This window comes from Arvicanthis niloticus, chromosome 4 (assembly GCF_011762505.2).
Source record: "Arvicanthis niloticus isolate mArvNil1 chromosome 4, mArvNil1.pat.X, whole genome shotgun sequence".
NCBI lineage: Eukaryota > Metazoa > Chordata > Mammalia > Rodentia > Muridae > Arvicanthis > Arvicanthis niloticus.
Window position 1 is genome coordinate 47,752,000 of NC_047661.1, and position 24,600 is coordinate 47,776,599.

The 24,600-nt window shown below is 40.1% G+C and overlaps 1 protein-coding gene across 9 annotated transcripts in view; it reads right to left on the reverse strand.

Moving 5' to 3' along the window:
- Window positions 1–24,600, reverse strand: part of Veph1 (ventricular zone expressed PH domain containing 1) — a 208,969-nt gene that overhangs the window by 175,395 nt on the left and 8,974 nt on the right. For all 9 annotated transcript variants that reach the window (XM_076932482.1, XM_076932483.1, XM_034500909.2 and 6 more), the window contains 2 exons: window positions 16,496–16,764; window positions 7,093–7,308 (listed from right to left, as the gene is read on the reverse strand). In XM_076932482.1, coding sequence (XP_076788597.1) covers window positions 7,093–7,308; window positions 16,496–16,684 — 405 coding nt within the window. In that variant the 5' untranslated portion in view covers window positions 16,685–16,764. The remainder of the gene's footprint in view (window positions 1–7,092; window positions 7,309–16,495; window positions 16,765–24,600) is intronic.

Genomic DNA, 24,600 nt, shown 5'->3' on the forward strand with positions numbered 1-24,600 from the left:
TATAATGCATTGAGGAGGGTATGTGATGGGAAACAGACTGGATTTCACTCTGGGCTTTGCCACTCTCTTGCTGGCTGACCTCAGAGATGTCACCCAACTCTCTAGATCATCTGTAACCATGACTGTCATCACATTTTCCCATTGAGCAGTCTCTGATAAATAGGTCTCACAGCAGACACAACATCAACTGACTGGCACAGGAAGACTCTCCAGGCTGCTAAAGGACCAATGACCTTGAAGAGAAGGTCAATTAATGACTTCCCTGCAAACAGGGTGCACACTGAGTAACTGTCTGGGTTTAATCTTCATAGATTATGGTCATTGAAGGGAGGCCAGTGACGGTAGGCAAGGGTGATGGGGTAGAAATTTCATCAGTAAACGTTCTTTAGTAGTCAGTTTCTGGGTTTCTGATGGGGATAGGCACAAGATTGCACACATTTCCCAGCTTCCCTGCAATCAGACGTGGCCAGGTGCAAAGCAGTGAGATAAGGAAAGCTTACCATGTTCAACTCCTAGGCTACTATTAGCATGATGTCACTCGGCTCTTTACCCATTTTCCTCTTTACATCCCTTGGAACAAGGACTTGGTAACAGGGACTGAAGCAGTTGTCTATGACCACAAGTTAGAAATTGTGTGTAGTACAGGGAAAGGGTTGGCTTCCACATCAGCTCTAGACTGACATTTCTGAGTTGTTTGCTGAGAGATAAAAAAATGCCCTGCATAGCTTAACTGACTGGCCTTTGTTACGGCAGGTGAGCCTGCATCCTGACCAGAACAGTGTTAATACAGAACCATTTTCATTCTTGAAGTGTCCTCAGTAGCTTAAAGGGAAAGTTATATCCTTAGGCGGTACGGAATTTAGAATTTCATTTTAGCAGAAACCCTATAATAAAGATCAAAGAAGGAACACCAGGCCAAGACTGCCACACGGCTACAGTGTCCTGAGTAGCGTTATGACATCTTAGACATGGGGCAGTTGGATCAAAGATGACACTAAATGAGAGAAGACAGTGTCTTGACCCTTACACCCACCAAAATAAAAATAAATTTCAGGCAAACTGCATATCTAACAGTAAAACACAACGTAACCGTGAGTACAGAACATGGTCCGTGTCCCCAGTGGCTTTGGGTCAGTAAGCAGCTTCTCAAGTCTAACTAAAACATTAAATAAAAAAGAGAATGTAAAGTGGATAAAAAGAAGGACATCTAATCCGGTAATATTCTAAGGAATGAAAAGATAATCCAAGAGAAATATAATATCTGTGACCCATTTATTCAACAAAGGTCTAGCCATAACCAGAATATTTAATGGAAACTTTAGTCAATCAAAAAGGCACGTAGCCAAAGGAGAAAACAGACAAGGGATTTGAACAGATGGTTCCCAAGTAAGGATGCAGAAATTGACCAAACACATGAAAACTTGCTCACTTTCATTCAAATTAGTTTTGATCTGGGACTATCTACAAAGCCTTGTTTACTGAGGTATCATCAGGACACGAGTTCCTCTGAAGAAGAGGCCCAGTCCTACACGTTCCGTTTTCCGATAGTTGTTAAGTGATGAGTACAAGCTTGAATATTCTGTGCATATCCATACATATAAGTGACCATGACACGAACAGTCAGCCAACAGTACAATAATGCTGTGCCAGTGCCAGGAGGAAGAAAAGGAAAGGTTATGGGGTAGCTGAGACACTCAGGTTATTGAGTTCGGAGTCATAATTGTAGAACACTCATATCTTGGTACTGAGTCCATAATACTTCCTAAAGTCACAGGAAACAGGACTGCTGTGGTTTCTCTTCCACCCCAGACCTCAGTCACATTAAACCCTGTTGAACACTCTGCTTTCATTTTGAGGGGGAGTCTTCATTAATTTCTTTCAAGAGCTTTCCAGTTCTTCTAATGATGGCATTTCTACCCTTGGTCTCAAAAAGTGTTAAGTGACTCAGCCTAAAAGAGAGAGAGAGAGAGAGAGAGAGAGAGAGAGAGAGAGAGAGAGAGAGAGAGAGAACGAACATTTCCCTGATCCAAATGATGCTTCAGGAGTATAAACACTGCACCGAATTTAATTAGGAATTCTTCAAAGAAATCTATCATTGTGATTTTCCTGCTGGATTCAAAGTTTATGGGTGCCACTATCATGCAACTTCAGTAGGTAGAAGAGAACCTGAATGACACTTGAGGACACATGGGGTTGGAGAGGCAAGCTGGAAGAAATCAGGTTCTGTTAATAGCATTTGAGCTCCATGATATAGGGTATGCCTAACCCATCTCTATTCCTAAATTTTTCTAAACAAGCTAATTAAATATCTTTTGGTTAAACACGTCTGCTTTCCTAGTTACCAGGAACAAACAAACAAACAAAATGCCTGATACATTTTAACTAATTCTCATATTCCATCAATTTTCTAGATACATACTCAGGACCACAGCCTGCCTTGAGACTTTTCTGACGATTTATTTGAATATCTTGGTCTGCCTTCTCTCCTCTCCCTAAGCATGTGTGGGTCTGGTTGCTGATGTGGGAGGTTATGAGGCCTCCCTGGAAGATAAGCTCTGTCTCCTGGGCCTGGCAACTCACCCCCATAGAATTTCTTGGATCTACTGAGGCTAACTCACACCTAAGGTGTTCTAGAAGGTTGACCTATAAGAGTGAAGCCAAGAGATTTATGTACAGTGAGAGACTTCATTTGGTCGGATCAGAACATCTGTCTCACACTATCAAGGTACCAAGAAGCCAGGCAGGAAACTAGAGTCTTTACTCATTAGCAAAAGATCAGGTAAGCTCAAAGAGATACTGAGGTATACTCCATCATAAGCATGGTAAAACCTGGTTAAAATAACACATGCATTCACAACTGAATCTCCATTTTTAACAATGTTTATTTACAACTGAATCTTCATCTGTGATGACAGAACATTCCATCCACCAATCTTAGCCTCTAATACCTCCTCCGAGTAACACTTGAGTACATGTGCCAAAATAGTTATCCATCTTCCTTTTGTTAATACACTCTTCATGTGTTTAGCAAGGTTAATCCATTGGTTTTCACCTGTCTCAATCACCCTATATTGCTGCTTCTTTGGATTCACATTCAAGTTACTTCTACTATAGCCCTGGATTCTACGCCAACCCCCAGTCTCCTCTTAGGCTATGTTTATAGTCATCCAATTTCTCCATCACACAGAGGTTTCTGATGATTACATTTCCATATTTTGCCCCTATCCTGAATGGTCAAAGCCCTAGCATTGGGGACTTTTCAAAATGAATCCTATGTCAAAGGTACTATACATACATCAAGTCTTTTGCAAAGAATAATTAGGAAGTAGAAAGGTCCTTGTCTTCCATTAGAGGATTAGCTCTTCAGGTACTTTTTAATTAATCAATAATTAATTAACTAATTAATTAAAATGAGGTCTCACTATGTAGCTCTGGCTGGTCTTGAACTCACTACATAGACCATGCTATCCCCAAACTCACAGAGATTCACCTGCTTTTGACTCCTTAGTGCTGTGATTAAATGTGTGTTCCATGGTCTTAAGTATATTTATTTGTAATTTGCAAAAACAAAGACAGTGGTCTCAGGAAGTGGGCCTTGCTAACTGTGAGCACAGACAAACTCAGAGAGTAATTAGACTGATGGAAATCATTAGATTCTGTTTTAGACTCTGGAGTGAGCTAGCCCTTGGCAGCAGCAACGAAAGCACTGGTCTTCTTAACCAATCAGATTTCATTCTTTTTATAATGCCTTTGAAGTGGGGAATCCAGTACAAAAACAGAAGCTCCTCCCCTCAAGTGTATAATGTCATCATTGAAAACAAAAAGAAAATAAACTTCAACACACTCAGCTTTTGTGCCTTCTCCACACACATATAATTTGGAAATCTCTCAAATGATACAAAAAGTAAAACATTAAGCCAAGAGCAAACAGTTCATGTAAGTCTGCAGGGATCACCACCGAAGGCACTTCATCTCAAAACTGTGTCTAGACTGCTTCTCCCATATCAAAAGCCACAGGCACTGCTGACGACAGACAGCAGGGTGTGAGTAGAGTCTGGGCACCAGGATGACACTGGCAAAGAAGAATCCCACCTAACAAATAACAAACAACGTCTGCTCGACAGCTGGACTTCATTTCAAAGGCAACTAACACAGCAGACGCGGCACAGCAAGTCATTTTATCTTTAGAGCCATTTGGATCACAGAGGTGCTAATGGGATACAGGCAGAGAAAAGTCTGGTGGTCATCATTCTCCAACAAGGAAGCCGCTTTACCAGCAGCTGATAATGCCACAGCCTATGACAGAGTTTGGCCCTAGCATTGACTGGAGCAGGCTGGTGTGAATATTACCTGACAAGTGCAGAGCTCAGGGAACAAATGGAGGTCACTGCTTTGTAGAAATGAAGGGACTCCTGAGAACTGCTAACGCTCGCTGGAGACGTGAAACAAGGGGGCCTTGTTCCACGATGCCAAGGGTTCCGTTTCTCAGCTTGATTGGCACCATTTGAACTCTTGGAGGAGATTTTCCTTTTGAAATTGCACCTTGGGAACCTTTGCCAGTGTTTTAAAATTGGAAAGAATAAAGCAAAGGAGAAGAGATACAGACCCAGGGTGACAGCAACGGAGATGCTTACTTTGCTCTCAGGTGCTGAATTCAGCCAGAGCCATAGAAAAGCAACAATCTCAAGAGATGTCCAACTTCATTTATTGAAATAGGGCTCCCTGGACATTCACCCTTTGTCTCAGGCACACAGACAAAGGTTTGATTCCTACGAGTGTAGGCATCTGGGAATCTAATTGACACATTCATCTGGTTTTCCCAGTGGGTTTCCTGACAGGTGAGAAAAGAGAAGGTCTGTGGGTTGTCCCACCCATCACATTTTGTCCTCCTGTCCAAGGACAATGTCTAAAAGTCCACTGGACAGAAATATGGTTGCTCAGGAAGCCACAGAATAGTTAGTGCTCCTGAGCCCGTACAGCCCTTCACTCAGTAAATATCACTTGAGTGTACCTACTGCTTGCCAAGTGCTATTTTAGGTGCTGGGACTAGCTCAGTGAAAAAAAAAAAAGAAGAAACACAATCTGGGGAGGGAAGACACAGGCAAACAATGACTAGTGTAGTTACTGAATAAACAGCTTGTTGTAAAGAGTTAAATGCTGGATGGGGTCATGGTGACAAGGCACTTGCCACACAAGTATGAGGACCCTGGTTAGGGTTCCCAAACACACATGAAAGCTGGGTAGGTGTGGTGGCCTACCTACTATCTGGGAACTTGGAGGTGGAGAGAGGGGCAAGCTGGTTAGATCTGGTTTCATCAGGAGAACCTGCCTCAATAAATTGAGGGAAGAGCAATGGAGGAAGACACCCAGTGTCAACCACTGGCCTCCTCATGCACACCTAATACACAGGCAAAACAATGATGAAAGAGAGCCGTGCGAGGCGTATTATGGTCTCCTGCAGATGATAATATCAACTGGGGTTAATAATCACATGATATTTCCCATATTTGGAACTTTTTTTTTTATTTATTTAGCATCTGGTTATTTACTCATTAAAACAAACCCACAAGGCAATTACTTCTATAATCTGCACTTTATAGATGAGGCAATAAAGGCACACAAGTGTTAATTTGACTAAGATCACCCTATAGGTAAATTCACGACAGAAAGGGGATTGCTTGTTGAGTAAACTTCTAGCTTTATAAAACCAGCCTCCCCCATAAGAATTCTGAAGGAAATACTCTGAGCCATCCTAGGTCCTTTGTACTCAAAGCAATCACACAGTTTTGACTGGGGAAGCCTGCATGAACAGTGTGTGTACAATCAGGCAGGCTAGTTCTTTTACCATACAGAAAAATATTTATTTCCTGATTTGTGGGTCACTTCTCGTCCCTTTTGTACCCATTGTCAGCCATCTTAGATTATTTCAGGGAGTCTCCCACAGTGGTAGCTGAGATGAGAAAGCAGATAATGCAAAGATGATTTACATATGACGTCAGGCCTACTAAGCAAGGTAGTTGGGGAGGGGTGATTGTACTGTTTCAAACGATGAGCTTAAAACTAGGCTCTGGCTCCAGACTTCTGTCAGTTCTCTGGAGTTACATTCTAGTTCATCAACTATGCCAATTGTTATAATACCTGTGCCACGTTTTTCATCCTCATCTGTCCTCTCCAAGTGTGTCTTTGTTTTAGAAAGCAGAATGTCTCGTGTAGTTTTCCTTTTACAGTTTTTCTGGGAGATGGGTGGTAATGGCCAAATCCATATAGCAACTTGGAAGCTCCTAGCCTCAGGTAAGCGGTGGTTTGAGTTAGGAGTTCCACTTCACGCCTACACCACATATCGAAAGCTTTTGTAATGAAGGACTTTCCTCATGTGCATCCACCAGTCTGGATACCTGTTTCTATTGGCATACAAGACTGTGGTTACAGACTGCTATGTCTACCGATCACTGATTGAACTACAATTGTCACAGGTAAGCATTTCACGTGCCATGGCCCCTTGATGTCTCAGAGTTCCAAACAGTAGGCATTGATTGTTGCCTTTAGTTTACAAAGGGCAAAGCAGAGACTTATGGGAACAAGTTTGCCAATTTCTCATCCGTAGAACAGATGGGTATTCATAGTACATAGTGAAAGAGACTTAAAAATGAGTTAGTCGGGCTGGGGAGCTGGCTCAGTAGACAGGAGCCCTTGTAGTGCAGGCATGAAGGCCTAAGTTCAAACCCCTAGCATCCACATAAAAAGCTGAGCATGGCAAAATGTGTGTCTCCAGACTGTGAGAGACCATCTTGTGAGAAAGTAGAAAGTGACAAAGGACATCTGACATCTTCCCTTGGCCTCCCCAAGTGTGCTCTCATGCTTGCTGAGATATTATTTTGAATTCTTTACAGTATAGCTCACACACAGCAGGGACTCAGTAGTATTTTCTCAGTTGCTTAGTTAGCAACCTGCTGGCTTAGCTACCAGTGGTTTGTGGTGTCTTTTTACAGTATCTAATGGGCACAAAAGATTGCCTCTCAGTTCAGAGACACCATGTGTTCACATAAGCTGCCAACTCAGTATCCAATTGCCCGCTGTTGCGTACTGACATACCTGTAAGATGCAACTCATGATATCAGATGCAATTTTTGCATGTGGAGTATCTTCGTCTTTCCCTGCAGGTTTCAGGTTGTGCTCCAAGCAGGAATCCCACAGTCCCACCAGGGCCCTGGCATGCTTTTCAATGGATTCTGTCTCTCTGATGGCTGTTGTAATCCTTGTGATACAGATTTCAACCACTGCCTGGTCATTGTTATTAGTTTGGTAATCCTATTTAGAAAAAAAAAAAAAAAACCCTTTAAGTTAATAAGTACTCTAGAAGGTTGTCCATTAAGGAAAGCTGTACTGAGTAATGTTGGAGATGATGATGTCACTGGGTACTAAGGAGTGAGGCTATAAAGCCCATTACAGTTGGCTTTTCTCCTACTGAAGAGGCAGAAGCTCCAGCGTCATTAACATAAAGGAGGGGGCAGCTAGTTGGAGGAACTGGGTCATTCATAAGCACGCAGGTGACTCTTCAGGGCATTTCAGTTTCAAATCACTCTAGGACAGAAGTTACTTTTTACAAAGACGTTTTAGTTATGTGTATGAAAAACTTCAAATTATTCTTTAGCTCTCCTTATTAGCTTTCTCTCAGAGTCTGGTAGGACACAATGTTTCATTTCTTTCTTTTTAGCTCAAATAAGTACCAAGCCCAAGTTAGCTTTTACCCACCAAATTTCCTTCTATCTTCTGTCTTTATCACCTTTCAGGTACTTCATCACCTTTACAAAGAAAAAATATGATCCCTTAACATTCCTAAAAATGTGAAAAAACAAGCATATACAACAAAATACTTTTTGTTTTGAATCGGAAAATGGTCTGAACTAAATACCACAGTGGGAGTCTCACAGAACTGGAGACTTACAGGGTAGGCAAGCATTTGAATGTCTGTAGTCTGTACCAAGGTAGCCAACTGGGAGTTTTCACTCCTAATATTTTTTATTGTTATAAAGGGGCAATAAACACCTCAAGCCTGTATCTACACTGTTATCATCTGTAGCCCATTTTTTTTTCCTCCAGAAGAGTAATTTTCTGAGGCAAAGGACAGAAATCATTCTGAGGCCCCCAGTATATACTACTAAACTCCCTTCCAGAAATATTTAAGGAATTTAAACTCCCATCATTTGGGTGAAAACAGGATCTCTTCATTGTGATTTTGCAAGAACAAAGTATTTTTAATTTTTGCTAATTTGACCAGTGAAAAACAGTATCTCATTACCTCCTTGAGCCAAAGTGAGGATGCATACTGTCACGTGTTTATCAGCCATTTGTATTCCTCCACTGGGAATTGGGCAATGAGTGTTCAGTCTATTTTTCCTTAGTGTTTCATTTTCTTTTTGATCTTCTTTGGAACAATATTTTCTTCCTACTAAGGCTATTGAGGCATCATTTGAGTTATAATTCTGCACAGGCTTCATTGTTCCTTTTCAAAATTGCTATTTATCAACAGACTAAGAATTTAGACACACAAACCAATCAAGCTTTTGAGTTTTATATTTTTCCCTTCTAAAATTAGAGATTTAAATATATTTACTCTTTTAGAGTTAAAATTTTTATAAAGTTTTATTTAGATCTTATGTGAATGGCTGTTCTTCACACATGTACATCTATGCAACACATGAGTAGCTGAAGAGGTAAGGGAGGGAATCAGATACTCTAGAACTGGAGTTGTAGGTGGTTATGATCCGTTATGCCACGTGGTCACTGGCACCCAAACCCAGCCAAGTCCTCTGGAAGAACAACGGGAGCTTTAACCACTGAGCCACCCAGCTCCAAATATTTATTAAGTTAAAACATAAGGTATGGATATGGCACAAAAGATGTAGGAAACAGGGTTGGCAGTGCAGAGCAGAGCCCCTGGGGCCCCGTTCCCCAGCCTCTGGTTCAATTCTCCAGTGGAAACATGTCCCCAGTGCCTTGTGCTTTACAGTAGCATCCTCAGCAAATCAGAAACCATTCACCTTCTCTGTGTGTGAGCATTTAAACATGATTTATCTTTTAAAAATTTTATTTTTTCATGTGTGTGAATGCTTTGCCTGCATGCGTGCTTGGGTAGCACACTTCCATGCCTAGTGCTCATGGGGATCAGAGAGGGAGCTGGATTCTCTGGAGCTATACTTACGGATGGTTGTGGGCTACCATGTGGGTGCTGGGAACTGGACCTGTGTCTTTTGGAAGAATAACTAGTGCTCTTACCTTAACCCTATCCTCCTGAAGTGATGCAATGACAATCGATACATAGACAGACTATCGGAATTAGTAGGATAGTTGATTAAGCTCGCTGGATATAAAATCGCTAAACAAAAGTTTGTATTAAGGAACTGCTGAGATGCACAAACGGTAGAGCACTTACTGAACTAGAGACTCAGATCATGCTGGAAGAGGATGGAGAGATCAGACTATAGAATCTGTCCTCATTCACACACGTGCACACACACACACACACACACTCCTACTACAACAAGAGCAAATAAAATAAAAGTAATTGGTGTTATATTACCTGAAAAAGAGTAGAATTTAAAAAAAGAATGGCATTTTTAGCTCTAGCTAAGAATATATAATGCTTATACATTAAGAAAAATATTATTATTTCTTAAATTGTGCTCTAGGAGGTTCAGTTCCCAGAACCAGCATGGTAGCCCACAATTATCCATAACTCTAGTTCCTGAGAAGCCAGTACTCTCCTCTGGCCTCCATGAGCACCAGGCACAGAAGTATAGCACAGGCACACATGCAGGATAACACACACACACACACACACACACACACAATTTTGTTATAAAGATATTAAAGAGGTTTGAAGTAAAAGTATGGAAATGTAATATGTGCAGAAAAGAAAACACTGTCACTGGGCTGCTATTTGTCTTTAAGTTAGTTTGCAGATACAATGAACTTCCAATCATCATATTGTCAGAATTATTCATAAAACCAAGTATCTAAATATAAAACTATTAGAGAATAAAAACAAATTAGAGTAGATTTTAAGAAATTTGGGAACATGTTTTTTTTTTTTTACCCAGACATATGCAGTAAAGGACAAGCTGAATTCTGGAATATTAGATGTACAGCATGCATAGGTGACAAAGAATCACGATAAGAACCAAAAGAGAATCTTAAAAACCTTCAAAAGAAAGGGACACTGAGCCAGGCCTGGTGCTGCACATCTGTAGTCCTAAAACCCAGAGGCTGAGACAACAGGATCTAGTTCCTATCTCTTCAGTGACAGTGCTAGGCCAGACTTACTTAGTAACATGCAACCCTGTCTCAATACCCTTCAACAACAAAAGAGAAAAGGGAATTAAGTAACCAGAAACATCATTTCACACAAACCCAAGTGGTAAATGGCACACACACAAAAAATACTTGCCCTCACTAGCAATGAGGACATAGAAGAATAGTTAGAATTAGTACACTGCTTCATTAAACTAAATAAGTTTTAACATCTGACAGATGCAGGAACTGATGAAGAAAGCCACTGGGCCTTCAGACTCCCTTCATATTAGAAAGCTATTTGGTGTACATTACAATATTGGAAGTTCAAAGATCTCTAAATCCAGTTGTTTTTTACTTTATACTGAGAAACTTGCATATTTATCGAATTAATCAACTAAAAGAATGTTTTCTGCAGCACTATTTAAGCAATGAAGGTCAATCAAGAATAATAAATAAATAAATAAATAAATTGTGGTATGTTTATAGAATAGAATATTACGTCCACTGAATGAATGAAACTACATGTACCATGTGTATTTGATCATATAAATATAAAACTATTAGAGAATAAAACCAAATTAAAGTAGACTTTAATTTGTTTTAAGAAGTTTGGGAACATGTTTTTTACCCAGATATACACAGTAAATGACAAGCTGACTTCCTTCCTTCCTTCCTTCCTTTCTTCCTTCTTTCTTGGGTTTATTGTTATTAGTTGAAAAAAATACAATATTTTACCAACTCCTTTAGAATTTCATACAATGTATTTTGATCATATATTTGATCATATATGTACCATATATTTATAACAAATTAAAGACAGTATGGAAGCTATGATAGCATTTATATAAAGCTTAATATCTTTTCTAGCTTTTAAGGACATCTAAGATTCTCAGTGTAAAGAAAAAAACTGGTTTGGTAGATTGGTGTATTTCAGATATTATGATGCACACAATCTTTAAATTTTGTTTCATTTTTAAACTTGATATAAATGTTTAAATTTTTCTACTAATAATTTCTAAGACACGCATTTCTAATACAGAAGTTAAATAAGTGATATAAGTGATATGTGAATATCAAGTCCAGGTACAGGTGAACTTAAGGCCCTAAGGGAGGGCAATTGTATTGGAAAGAAATATGCTAGCATTTTAATTCTACCAAATTTTCTCTTTCTCCTCCTCCTCTTTTCTCCTTCCTCTTTCCCCTCCCCCCTCTCTCTCTTTTGTCCCTCCCTCCTTTTCCCTCCCTCCTTTTCTCCCTTCTTCTCTTCTTCCCTTCCTCCCCTTCACTTCCTCCCTTCCTCTCTCCCTCTCTGCTTGCTTTCTTCCTTCCTTCCCTCCTTCCCTCCTTCTTTCCTTCCTTTCTTTCTTCCTGGGTTTATTGTTATTAATTGAAAAATCATAATATTTTATCAGCTCCTTTAGAATTTCATACAATGTATTTTGATCGTATTGACTTCCTATTTTTCCCACATCCATCCTCAATCTCCTCACTGGCTCCCAACTTAGTGTCCTCATTTTTTTTTTTAAAGAACCTCGTGCTGAGGGCTGAAGAGTAGGTTCAGTGGTTAAGAGCATTTGTTTCTATTGCAGAGGATCCAAGTTCAGTTCTCAGTACTCACATGGTAGCTCAGAACCCTCTCACAGTAGCTCACAGTCCCAGGGATCTGATGTTCTTTTCTTAGCTCTGTAGCAACCAGACATGCATTGTGGCACACATACATATATGCAGACAAAATACACACATAAATAATAAAACAAGTAATTAAAAAAAAAACCTCCATCAAGACAAATTTGTGCTATCAATATATTCATGGCTATGGGGCCATCCATTGGAGCATGTGTGACCTACCAGGGGCCATACCCTTAGAGAAAACTGCCTCACCCTGTCTCAGAAGCCATTAACTGCAGGCACTTACTTAGCTGGGAGCAGGAGTTTATAAATTCCTCCCTCCTTCAGGCTGGAATGTTGGCTGGCTTAGTCTTGCACAAGTCTTGTGCAGATGACCACGGCTGCTGTGAGCTCATGAATTCAGGAAACTGTCATGTCCAGAAGACACTGCTTCACTCTCATTCTTCTTGGTCTCTGGTTCTTACACTTCTCCCCACCCCTCTTCTTGAGATTTGTGTGCTATAAGATGAGATGATAGAGACCTACCATTTGTGGGTACCTAATATTTTAAATGAGGTGCTATTGCTTGCCCAATTTGTTTCACTGTTTTAAAATATCCAACAGAAATGGACAGTGGATCATGCATGGGGCAAGAGTGTACTGCCAAATAGATGTTTGGAAAAAGAGATGATCTCACTTGAAGTTACTTGGAGAGAAAGCTAAGTTAATAAGAACAAAAACTAATAATAAATGTAGTCCAGAAAGGATTTGGAATAAAGGAAAAATGAAAGGCATGCTTAGAAACTTGGCAAGAAATCCCAGTGAGGAGTTTATGGCAAAGCAAGAGTACAGCATTAGGCAGGAGTGTGCTGGTAGGCAGGTAGACAAAGTGGCCACGCACCGGGGACTGGTATCCACTAAGGCCTGATTATATTTTTCAGGTAACTCTGGAGGAAGCGATTGAGGCTTGCCTGACATATGTTCTGATTCTACCAAGTGATGACTAAATGCATTTGACAGAATCATGATATGTAAGGGACAGATTTATTCGCACAAGGACCTAAACACAAGAATGTGTTTGCAGTGGTTTAAATGTCATATAAAAGGCTTAAAACATGACCTGGCTATAAGATCTGATCCACGCCCAAAGTCTTAGACGATCCCACGAAAGATGTGGAAACTGTGCTGGTCCTGTTAGAATTGTACTTTAGAAGCAGAGCACTTTATTTGATGAGCATTAGAAATGGCTCTGAGCAACTGGTCTAAGTGTCAAGCGATGTTCTATTACAATAAGAAACTAAGATGATTCCAAGCAAGGGGAATGAGAATGCTGAGTGTATCGGTCATACCTGGAGCTACAGTGAGGTCTTCTCAGAAGACTTGGATATGTGATTTCTCTTTGAGAATGAAATCAATGAGGTATACTTGTTTGTGTGAGGTTAGCCAGCTCAGGGGCCACAACAGAGACAGTCTGTAAGAGTCTGTACAGCTTTCCCCATATTCTGACAAAGTGAGTTTTGCTGACCACAGGGTTAAGGGTTTCATGCAGGATGTCAGGTGGTACAACCTTCCCTTGACACAGATACATTCCTTATCATGGAAAAACCCATAGATAATAAGAATATTAAGCTGAAAAAAGAAGCCATGGGTGAGATCTGACAATTTCTTTTCAAAGGTTTGAAGCTTTGCTCATAGAAATTGAGGGTGGATTGAATGGTTGAAAACAAGAGACTAGAAAAGAATGAGTTAAAAAGTCTGAATAGCAAGATTTCTTCTGAGTAAAAGGAGGACCATGGTATGTCTTAGTTTCTTTTCCTGTTGCTGTGATTAATGCTCTGACAAAAGTAGCTTAAGGGAGAAAGGGTTTATTATGGCTTAAGTTCCAGGATCCAGTTTGTCATGACTGAGAAGTTCCGGTAGAAGGAGCTTGAAGCAGCTTTGTCTAGTTGCATCCACAGTTAGGAAAGCAAAGAACAATGATGCTTGTGCTTTGATAGCTCTCTGCTTTTTATGTTGCCCACAACCCAACTGTGGTGTCAACTGTTACAAGGGTGGATCTTTCCCACCTCAACTAATCTAATCAAAGTAGTTCCTGACAGACACATTCAAAGATGAACCTAATCTAAATAATCCATGTGTGCTTGGAGGTTTGTCTCCTAGATGATTTCAGATCCTGTCAAGATGATAATCAACACCAGTCATCAAATACGGTAACTCTTTTGACTACCAGCAGTTGTTAGCAGGGTCTTTGTCAAGATTCTTGAATCATAAGCAAGGGTTAATCATAAGCATAGAATTTTGATGATGGCAGCAGTTATGGTGCCACAGACTTGAAGGCAAAGCTGTGATACCTTGTCTCAGAAGTTGCAGTAGGCAAAACAGACGCAGTTTTAGAGAGCACGAAGTAATGGACTGCCTCTTTGGATTGCTAACAGTATATAAATCCTTCCCTGTTGATTTCTTCCTCAGAATTACTGGCATACTAAATTCTAATTGCTAAGCTTGGATTGAGGATCCTACTCTTTCCTACCCTTCCATTGGTAGCAGAGTGGGAAACAATTCATGGTAGGGGCCTTGCTGAAGGCCCCATCAAAGATGGGGTAGGATAGTTATGAGAGATTTAGAGAGGGGAGACATTTAAGAACTGTTTCCCCAGACTCGCTGTTTGGCAAGTAGAAGTAGGTGATTTGACAGGAGTCCCAGGGAAGAGATTGGTGCTGGAAAGATGTTGGAAAACGCAGCTCAGAAGGAAATTTCTAGTTCTGTTCTTGAAGAAGAATTGAGAACAAGAAATGATTGCTAAAAATCCAGGGTCCTTAGGAAAGGGAGGCCTGGGCCAGATCACGTGGAACAGATTCAACACACCTAATTGGCAAGTCAGCCAACTAGGCACAGGAGACTAAGTAGAGGAGGAGGAGCTGGCACCAGTCCCCCCAAGCTTAACACACTTAAGTGATAATTCACCATCTTTTCTGCTCCCTGTGGATAGGTAGAGGAAGTGCAATGAGGTGGAAGTTAATAGAGAGGAGGCGTGAACTGTTGGCAGAGGTGTGGTGCTGAGTGGAGGCCTGGGTCTCCTACTGCTCTACCCTGCTGCTGTGCAGTGGTTCAGCAAGGTTGCTGCTTGAGTCTCGCAGCAGCAACGTAGGGCAGTAGGAGAACCAGACCTTGCTGAACCACTGGAGACATACAGCAGGACTCACCAGCCCTAAAGTCCTTCATCTGACATCTGTGAGCCTGGCTGAAGAAAAGAAAGAAAAGCACGGGCCACTAGTGACCTCTGGTGGAAATGGCTTTCTAGTGACCTCTGGTAGAAGCTGGCTTTTGGGGACCTTAGTGTTCTGATTAGATTCATTTTCCTAGGAAGATAAAAAGCCATGGCATATTCAGATGGTTTATTTCCAGGCAAGGGAATGAGGATCCTGCTAGGTATAGTATCCAGAGAGTGAAAACATAGCAAAAATTCTTTATGTTTTGACTCAAAATAAGTTGATTAATGGTCTGGAAAAAAAATATGTACAAGTGACTGCGGTAGAAGACATTACCTGCACCTGAAGAGGGTTAGGGCAATGGCTTCTTTGGCCAGTGGGGAGCTGGTTCATTAAGAGTGAAGAGCCAATGGACATGATGACAGGCATGTGGAATAGCCTTGCTGTGTGCTGGTATTCCTGTTAAAGGTATTATTATGGAAGAGGCTGTTTCCCCTGAAATCTGAGCACACGTCAATGTCCTGAGTCCCATAACTCCCCCTCCCAATGGATGTCTGCGCTAAGTGCTGGCGAGTACTATTGAGTCGTGAGGATGTGGATGTGGCAGGTGTTTAGTGGTCTAGGTCTTTGAAGTAGGACTAATCTCAAGGAAGGTCTCAGCCCAAGCCAGAAGGTCAACATCAAGATGCACTGGGCACTGCACATATCTCTGCTTTGGGGCATGTTTTTATAATATATAATTTTCTCACAGAGACAAAACAAAGGCAGGGGAGGCCTGATTGGATGTGCTCATATTTGGGGCTAATAATGGAGTTAAATTAAATGGGGACTGGAGGGTAGAAAATGAAGCAAAGACAAGAGTTTTAAAGAGAGCGAGATGATGCATAAGTAAACAGAATCAGCATTGTCAAGCCCTGGGCAACTGTCATTTCTGGCAGCAGTGCTCTGGCAGTCCGTGTCTCATCTTACCCGTGTGGCAGAGGTGTCACCTGCCTTCTTTCATTATTCAGCCTCCACCACACACCCTGCCTTGTTTGCTGATGCTGTTGTGCAGCTTGGCAGGTCTGCTTTTCTTAAATTTGTTACACCTCTCTTCTCCATGTCATTTCAAGGATGTAAAAATAGTCCCTAAAAAATCCATTTGTGAGAAATCCACTCTAGTTTAAGATTTCCAGTGTTCAGGTCTCCATGAGTGGGCAAAAGCTGGCCTTAGATAACAGTTTGCTAGCTTGCTCAGTGTTTTTTTTTTTTTTTTAAGATACCAATTAAACCACATATTATATTTATCACTGTCCCTGCCCCCTTACCATTCCCTGAGAGGCATATGGTCTTTGGCTCTGAGATTGGCCACTTGACAGGTCTATTCTACAAACCAATTTACTTACCAGAGATGAGCTAATTACTTTAATCTGCTCCAAAGCTTCTGTCAGGCTGTCTTCAATTTCAGCATCATCTAAAGAGAAGAGGTCCCCAGCTCTTGAAAGATCCTTTTGTCCCAAAACCAGTCTGAAAAGTTGATGCATTGTGGGATGGATCAGTTGGCTTTCTGTGGATCCAGGGCCATGGTCAGTCATCCAGGGTTAGAGATCGCAAACAATGTAGCAGTTAGTACACTTCATGGTTCATGAAGCTCTGAGGTGTCCTTTGGCAGTCTCTGTAATTGAAACGAATGACAGAATATGAAGAGTGAAGGAATGGGAGGTAGGAGATAGACGATAGATAGATAGATAGATAGATAGATAGATAGATAGATAGATAGTCAGTCAGACAGACAGAAGCATATACATAGAGTAATTAACTCTTGCTTGGTGGCATTTGAATGAGCTCTTTATTTTTTATATCAGAAAATTCTTTTCTTTAAGAAATTTTCAGATTTCCTCTGAATTTAATTTGAAGCTTTGAACAATCAACATAAGACTCACACATTTTCTCCTGCTATGTTTTTTTCCACACCCTACACCCCACTTTTCTCCATAAGGCGGGTAAAGAAGCAAAAGAGCAACAAACAACTCCGGTACTTGGTACTTGCTAGATCCTCTCTGCAAGCAGATCCTATGGCAACTAAGCCACAGTGGTAAGGAAAAGGACAACGTAGGAAACACTGTCTCATGCTCATTCCTCTAGAACCTGACATGGGAACCAGTTCACTCTCTTGGCTGCACGTCTCAGCTTTATTGACAACAGAAATTCCTCCTTACTTCAGCCTACAAGGTTATCTATTTATTTTAATCCTGTGCACTCGCTAATGAAATAGCAATGAGATAAAGAACTTTGCCTTGGTATGTGGGTTAGAGAGATCTCTATTAAAATTCACCTTGGAATAGTGACAGTGAACATGATAATATTGCAGTGTAGGCTAAACAGGAAGGTCTTTGGGATTGGGTATCTTCCCTTTAATTACATGGAATGATACAATTTCACTAACTTCTCCACTATGGAGCAGTCTGTAGAGAACAGAGTGAGGGGACAAATTGGATACTTGGTTATTCTCTTCAATTCCCTTCTGGGGCCAATGAAACTATAGATTGTTTGCATTAGTCGATCTGTTAGCTGTCATTTAACAGCTAGGGATGATCGATGACTTCCCTAAGGCACCATAGTCATTATTCTGGGGCTAGTCTCCTGCTTTCAGGTGAGTGGGCTTTCCACCATAGTTTACGGTGAAGTGGATTCTCTTCATACATGCAAGTATCTGTGATGTAGCCACTTTCTCAGAGTGCAGGAACCCAGTGTGAATTACTTAACAAGAGCAGTGGATGATTCTGACCATCATTACAGTGTGAATGAGTTCCTTGGAATGAAGGTGAAAAGAGAGAGGCCTCTGTGGTCCCTTGTGAGTTATCTCTGTGGGAGTACCTCTCTATGCTGTATCAGTCTTAAAGTTCCAAGATACTGTCGATTCACCATGGGATCTAACCACGAGACAAATATTTCACAGGATATTCAAGTCAATCTATCTGTGGTATTTCAACTATTCATGGGCTATTTAAAAAAACGATTTCAAGGGCATTATTAGCTATTCACTGGACATTTTTTATACTGCCTTCCAGCTTTAGAAAAATAAGGTTCACTCTGGCCAGGGAAGTATGTAGGCTAACTGCAGATCCTCGATTCTCCTTCTGCTCCTTCAAATCTAGTCCCCCAGCCTCATCCTCAGCACTGTAATAGAATGCCTGCTGCTGCTTCTCTTACCCTCTGCACCCACCTCCTGTGGGAACCATAGACCTTCCCTTTCTAATCTTCCTCCCTGAACTATTTGCTTTGTCCCAGCCCTCAACTCCAGAAGGCACTCTTGAAAATTCCCAGGACACTCTGACTAGAGAGGTAGTAAGGTTAACTTCATCTTTTTCTCCATTCCTCCAAGTCTCATCCTCAGCTCCATAACAGACCTTCTAGAACCTCACCTCACTCTCTGTCCCCATTCCCAGGGGACTGACTAAACAGATGCTTGTGGAATAGCCTGATTTCTTTCCTCTCTCAGACCACAACCAAGCCATCCTCATTCTGAAGTGTCACTTCCCAATACCCAGAAACACATTTTACCTGGAATCCCCAGTAGCCACAACGACCAGGACCCCAGAATATTTCCCTACCAGGCAACACACAACCACCACAGTCTCCCAAAACCAGAGAGGAAAGAGAAGCCAAGGAACAAGACACTTACCCAACAAAGATAAGAGCAGATACAGCACCTAGAGTTACAATCTTCCCAATATCAAATGACCAGATGACAGTGTAAAAACACAATCAATAATAGTCAGGATAATATATTTCCACTAGAGCCCAATGCCACAGCAGGCCCTGAATATTCCAGCATAGTTGAAGCATGAAAAAAAGACCTTGAAACAGCCTTTATAAATATGATCGATGTACGTAAAGAGGAAATTAATACATCCCTTAAAGAAATCTATGAAAACACAAACAGTGGGAGGAAATGAATAAGACCATTTAAGAACTGAAAGTAAAAATAGACCAACAATGAAAATTCAAACCGAGGAAAAGCTGGACAAGAAAACTTTAGGAGCCTGAACAGGAACCAGAGAGGCAAGTGTCACAAGCAGAATACAAGAGATGGAAGAGAGACTCTCCAGCATTGAAGGAGTGATAAAAGAAATGGATACCTTGGTCAAAGGAAATGTTAAATCTAAGGAAACTCCTGGCACAAAGCATCCTTGAATCTGGAATACCATGGAAAGACCAAATCTAAGAATAATAAGAATAGATGAAGGGGAAAAAACCACAGGTCAAAGGCACAGAAAATATTTTCAACAAAATCATAGAAAAGAAAAATTTTCCTAGCCTAAAGAAGGAGATGCCTATAAAAGTACAAGAAGCATATAAAACACCAAAGAGATGGATCAGCAAAGAAATTCCCCTTGGCACATAGTATTCCAAACACTAAATATACAGAACAACAGCAGCAGCAGCAGCAGCAGCAGCAGCAGCAGCAGCAGCAGCAGCAGCAGCAACAACAAAGAATACTAGCAGCTTCAAGAGAAGACCAAGTAACATTGTGATAACTGTTTTGGTTGCCAGCTTGATTACATCTGGAATTAACTAAAACCCTCAAAATTACTGGGCACACATATGAGGGATTTTTGGTTAATTAAATCATTTGAAGTGGGAAAATCCACTTTTGTTCCCAATCTTTGAGGTGAGAAGAAACAACTCTAATTCAGATATTTTGAGGTGGGAAGATCCAACTCTAATCTGGGCCACACATTCTGCTGAAAGCCTATGTAAAGACATGGGGGAAGGAAGCTTCACTCTTAGCCTGCCTGCTCTCGCCCTTGCTAGCAAGTCCATCCCTTCAACAGAATGGCTTATAATTTTATGTTACCTGAGCAAATCTCTAATGAATGAAAAATGGGTCAAGAAGGAAATAAAAAGAAAACTAAAAGACTTTTTAGAATTGAATGAAAGTGAATACACACCATGCCCAAACTAAAGGGACAAAATGAAGATGATTCTAAGAGGCAAGAATTTTTAGAACTTAGTGACTACATAAAAAAAAAAAAAAGTGGTAGAGATCTGATATTAGCAGCTAAATAGCACACCTCAAAGCCCTAAAAGAGAAAAAAAAATCCCACCCAAGAGTAGAAAGTAAGCAATAATAAAACTCAGGGCTGAAATCAGCAAAACAGAAACAAGCAAGCAAGCAAGCAAGCAAACAACAACCAATACAAAGAATCAATGAAACAAACAATTGGTTCTTTGAGAAAATCAGTAAGATTGACAAACCTTTATCCAAATTAACTAAAAGTCAGAGAGAAAATCCAAATTAACAAAAGCAGAAATGAAAGGTGGGACATAACAACAGACACTGAGGAAATCCCGGAAATATAATTTAAAAACCAGTACTCCACCAAACTGGAAAATCTGAAAGTAATGGATATTTTTCTCACACACTTACCAAAGTTAAATCAAGAGCAGTAATTGAAAGTCTCCCAACCAAAAGAAGCCCAGGGTCAGATGGTTTTAATGAAAAATTCTACCAGACTTTCAAAGAAGAGTTAACATCAATGTTCATTAATTCATTCCTCCAAATAGAAACAGAAGGAACACTGTACAATTTATTTTATGAGGCCACAGTTAACCTGATACCCAAACCACATAAGCATTCAGCAAAGAAAAATAATTCTGGGCCAATTTCCCTTATGAATGTAGATGGAAAAATACTCAATAGAATACTTGAAAACCTAATAGAAAAACATGTTTAAAATGATCATCCACCATGATCAAGTAGGTTTCATCCAAGAGATGCAGGGATGGTTCAACATACATAAATCAATACATGTAATTCACACATACAAACAAACTGAAAGAACAAAAAACACATGGTCATCTTAATAGATGCAGAGAAAGCCTTTGACAAAAATCCAACACTCTTTTATGGAAGAAGTCCTGGAGAGATGAGAGATACAAGGGACATGCCTCGCCATATTAAAGATAGCTTCTAGCAAGCCCAGAGCCCACACCAACCTAAATGCAGAGAAAAATCAATTTCTACTAAAATCAGGAAAAAGACATTTGTCTCCTTTCTTCATATCCATTTAAATATAGTAGTGCTTAAAGTCTGAGCTAGAGCAATAAGGCAACTGAAGGAGATCAAAGGGTCACAAACTGGAAAGGAAAGCATCGAAGTTTCCTTATTTGCAGATGGTATGATAGCATACACAAGCAACCTGAAGAATTCCACCAGGGAACTCTGATAGCTAGCAAACACTCTTAGTAAAATTGCTGTATACAAAATTAATTCACGAAAATCAGTAGAGCTCCTAGGTACATATGACAAATAGACTGAGAAAGAAATTAGGAAAACAACATTTTTCACAATAGTCTCAAACAATATAAAATGTCTTGGAGTAACCCTAACCAGGCAAATGAAAGACTTGTATAAAAACCTAAAGACTTTGAAAACAGAAATTGAAGAAGATATGAGAATATGGAAAGATCTTCCATGGTCCTGGATCCATAGGATTAACAGAGTAAAATTAGCCATCCTACCAAAGGTGATCTACAGATTCAATATAATCCACATCAAAATTCCAGCGTAATTATTCACTGATCTTGGAAGAATACTTTTCATCATCATATGGAAACACACACACACACACACACACACACACACACACACACACACCAGGATACCTTAAAAAAAAAGCTGGAATAATAAAAGAACTGCTGGAGATCTCCATTCCCAATTTTAAGTTGTGCTACAAAAATATAATAATAAAAACAGCATGGTATTGACACAAAAACTGATATGTTGATCAATGGAATAGAATTGAAGACCCACACATAAATCCACACATCTATAGCTGCCTGATATTTGATAAAGAAGCCAGAAACGGTCACTGGAAAACAGACAGCATTTTCTTGTTTGTTTGTTTGTTTTGTTCGTTTTTTTTGTTTGTTTTTGTTTGTTTTTTTTTTGTTTTTTTTTTTTTTTTTTTTTGTTTTTTTTTGTGTTTTTTTTTTGTTGTGGTTTTGGTTTTTTGAGACAGGGTTTCTCTGTGTAGCCCTGGCTGTCCTGGAACTCACTTTGTAGACCAGGCTGGACTCGAACTCAGAAATCCGTCTGCCTCTGCCTCCCAAGTGCTGGGATTAAAGGCGTGTGCCACCACTGCCCGGCTCTTTTTTTATTGGATATTTTATTTATTTACATTTCAGATGTCATCATCCCCTTTTCCCATTTCCCCTCTCTAGAACCCCTTATATGATCCCCCTCCTCATTTTTGCTTTTATACCATTTGAATTACGTGCAAGTGTTCAGGTCAGTTCTAGGTTGAGGGACTAGCAATACAATAGATGCAAATAATCAAGGAACAAGCAAGACAATAAACAAAATTCAGTGAACTTCCCACGATCACTGTTTCTGTGGGTTTATCAGGATGACCAAAATATCAGAGCCAACTTCCCTGTCCTAGCCCAGAGTCATTTTCATGTCTGAAGCCGACTTCCTTGTTTTAGCCTAAAATTTAGATTCCTGCCTGAAATTACTTCTTTGTTCTAGCCTGTGTCAGATTCCTGCCTGAAGCTCACTTCCTTCAGACAGCATTTTCAACAAATGGTGATAGTCAAACTGGATGGCTGCACGTAGAAGAATCCAAACAGATCCATACTTATCACCCTGTGTTAAACTCAACTCTAAATAGATCAAAGACCTTAACATAAAACCAGATTCACTGATTCTGACAGAAGAGAAAGTAGGAATAGCCTTGAACTCATTGGCAAAGGAGAATACTTTGTGAATACCATTTATGTGGAGACTTAGATCGACAATTAACAAATGGGAACTCATGAAATGAAAAAGCTTATGCATGACAATGGACACTATCATTCAGACAAAGCAACAGCCTAGAGAAGGGGAAAAGATTTCTACCATTGCACATCTGATAGAGGGCTAGTATCCAAAGTATGTAAAGAATTTAAGAAACTAGGTTACAAGAAAAAAGTAACCCAGTTAAAATGCGGTAAGATCATTTGTCAGTAAATTATCAGTAGAGGAAACTCAAACGGCCCAAACCACTTAAAGTTCAACATCCTTAGCTATCAGACTACTTATTAAATTAAAACTACTTTGCGATTACATCTGAAAGCTAATGTTGGCAAGACTGAGCTGTCACTTGTAAGGAGTGTGGGGAGTAAGGGGATCACTCACTCATTGCTAGCAGAGTACAAACTTGTACAGCCACTGTGGAAATCAGTATGGTGGAGTTTAAGGGAGATAGAAATTGATGTAGCTGAAGATCAGCTATATTGGGTATATACCCAAAGGATGTTTCATCTTATCACACTTGTTCAATGTTTATCACAATGTTCAATGTTCAACCACCTAGATGTCTTTCAACAGAAGGATGGATGAAGAAAATTTGGTATATTTACAGAACAGAGTATTTCTCAGCTGTTATATTTTCAGGCAAATAGGTGAAACTAGAATAGTTCTGAGTGATGTAGCCCAGAACCAGAAAGACAAACATGGTATATATTCACTTATATGTAAACATTAGCTGTTAAATCAATGATAACTCTAGAATCCTACAGAGATTAGGTATTGAGTGTATTGACTGGAGGGTACAGATAGACTTTATTAGGAATGGGAAATAGATCAGATAATTATGGATGAAGGAAGAGCTGAAATGGGAGGATTAAGTGGGGAGGAGCAAGGAGAAGAATAGAGGGAGGAAATATTGGGAGAGACAGCTAAAACTAAGGGACATTTGATGTAGTATGGAAACCTAATACAATAGGAACCTTGTAAAATAATGTTCATATATGAAGGCAATATAAATGATATCACCAAATAATAGAGGAGACAGAGTCCCACCTGGCTGTTTCTTGTTACCAAACAAGGTTTCTAGTACTAAGATTGGGTTATATCTAATCATGCTGTTTGTCAAAGTGGTTCCATGGGAATCTCCAAACAACCCAGGCTGTTGCCATGACAATAGATTGCTCATCACAAACTAGTAGCAAGGTTTCTTTGTTGATGACAATACCTATGCGACTCATTAAACATGGAGAGATAGATCTGGTACCTACATAGAGTCTTTCCCCTATGTCCTAGCATCTTTGGTACATGTTACCAAAAGAGATACACCATGCAGGTTCTGTGTATGCCACTTCAATCTCTGCACGTTCATATGAGCTTTGCTCATGTTGCTTTAGAGGGCCTTGTGTTCTTGGTGTCTTCAATCCCTCTGGCTCTTACACTCCTTTTTCCTCCTTTTTAAATGAGTTTCATGGGCTCTGCACGAATGGATTTTTGTGTGCTACCAAAGAGATACACAAGCGCTAAGCCAAGCACAAACCCTTTGATTTACAGCCATGTCATCCCTACCATAGATGCTAGAGCAACGGTTCTCAACCTGTGGGTCATGACCACTGGGAAACACAGATATTTACATTATGGTTCACAACAGTAGCAAAATTACAGTTATAAAGTAACAATAAAAATAATTTTATGCTTGGTGATTACCAGAACATG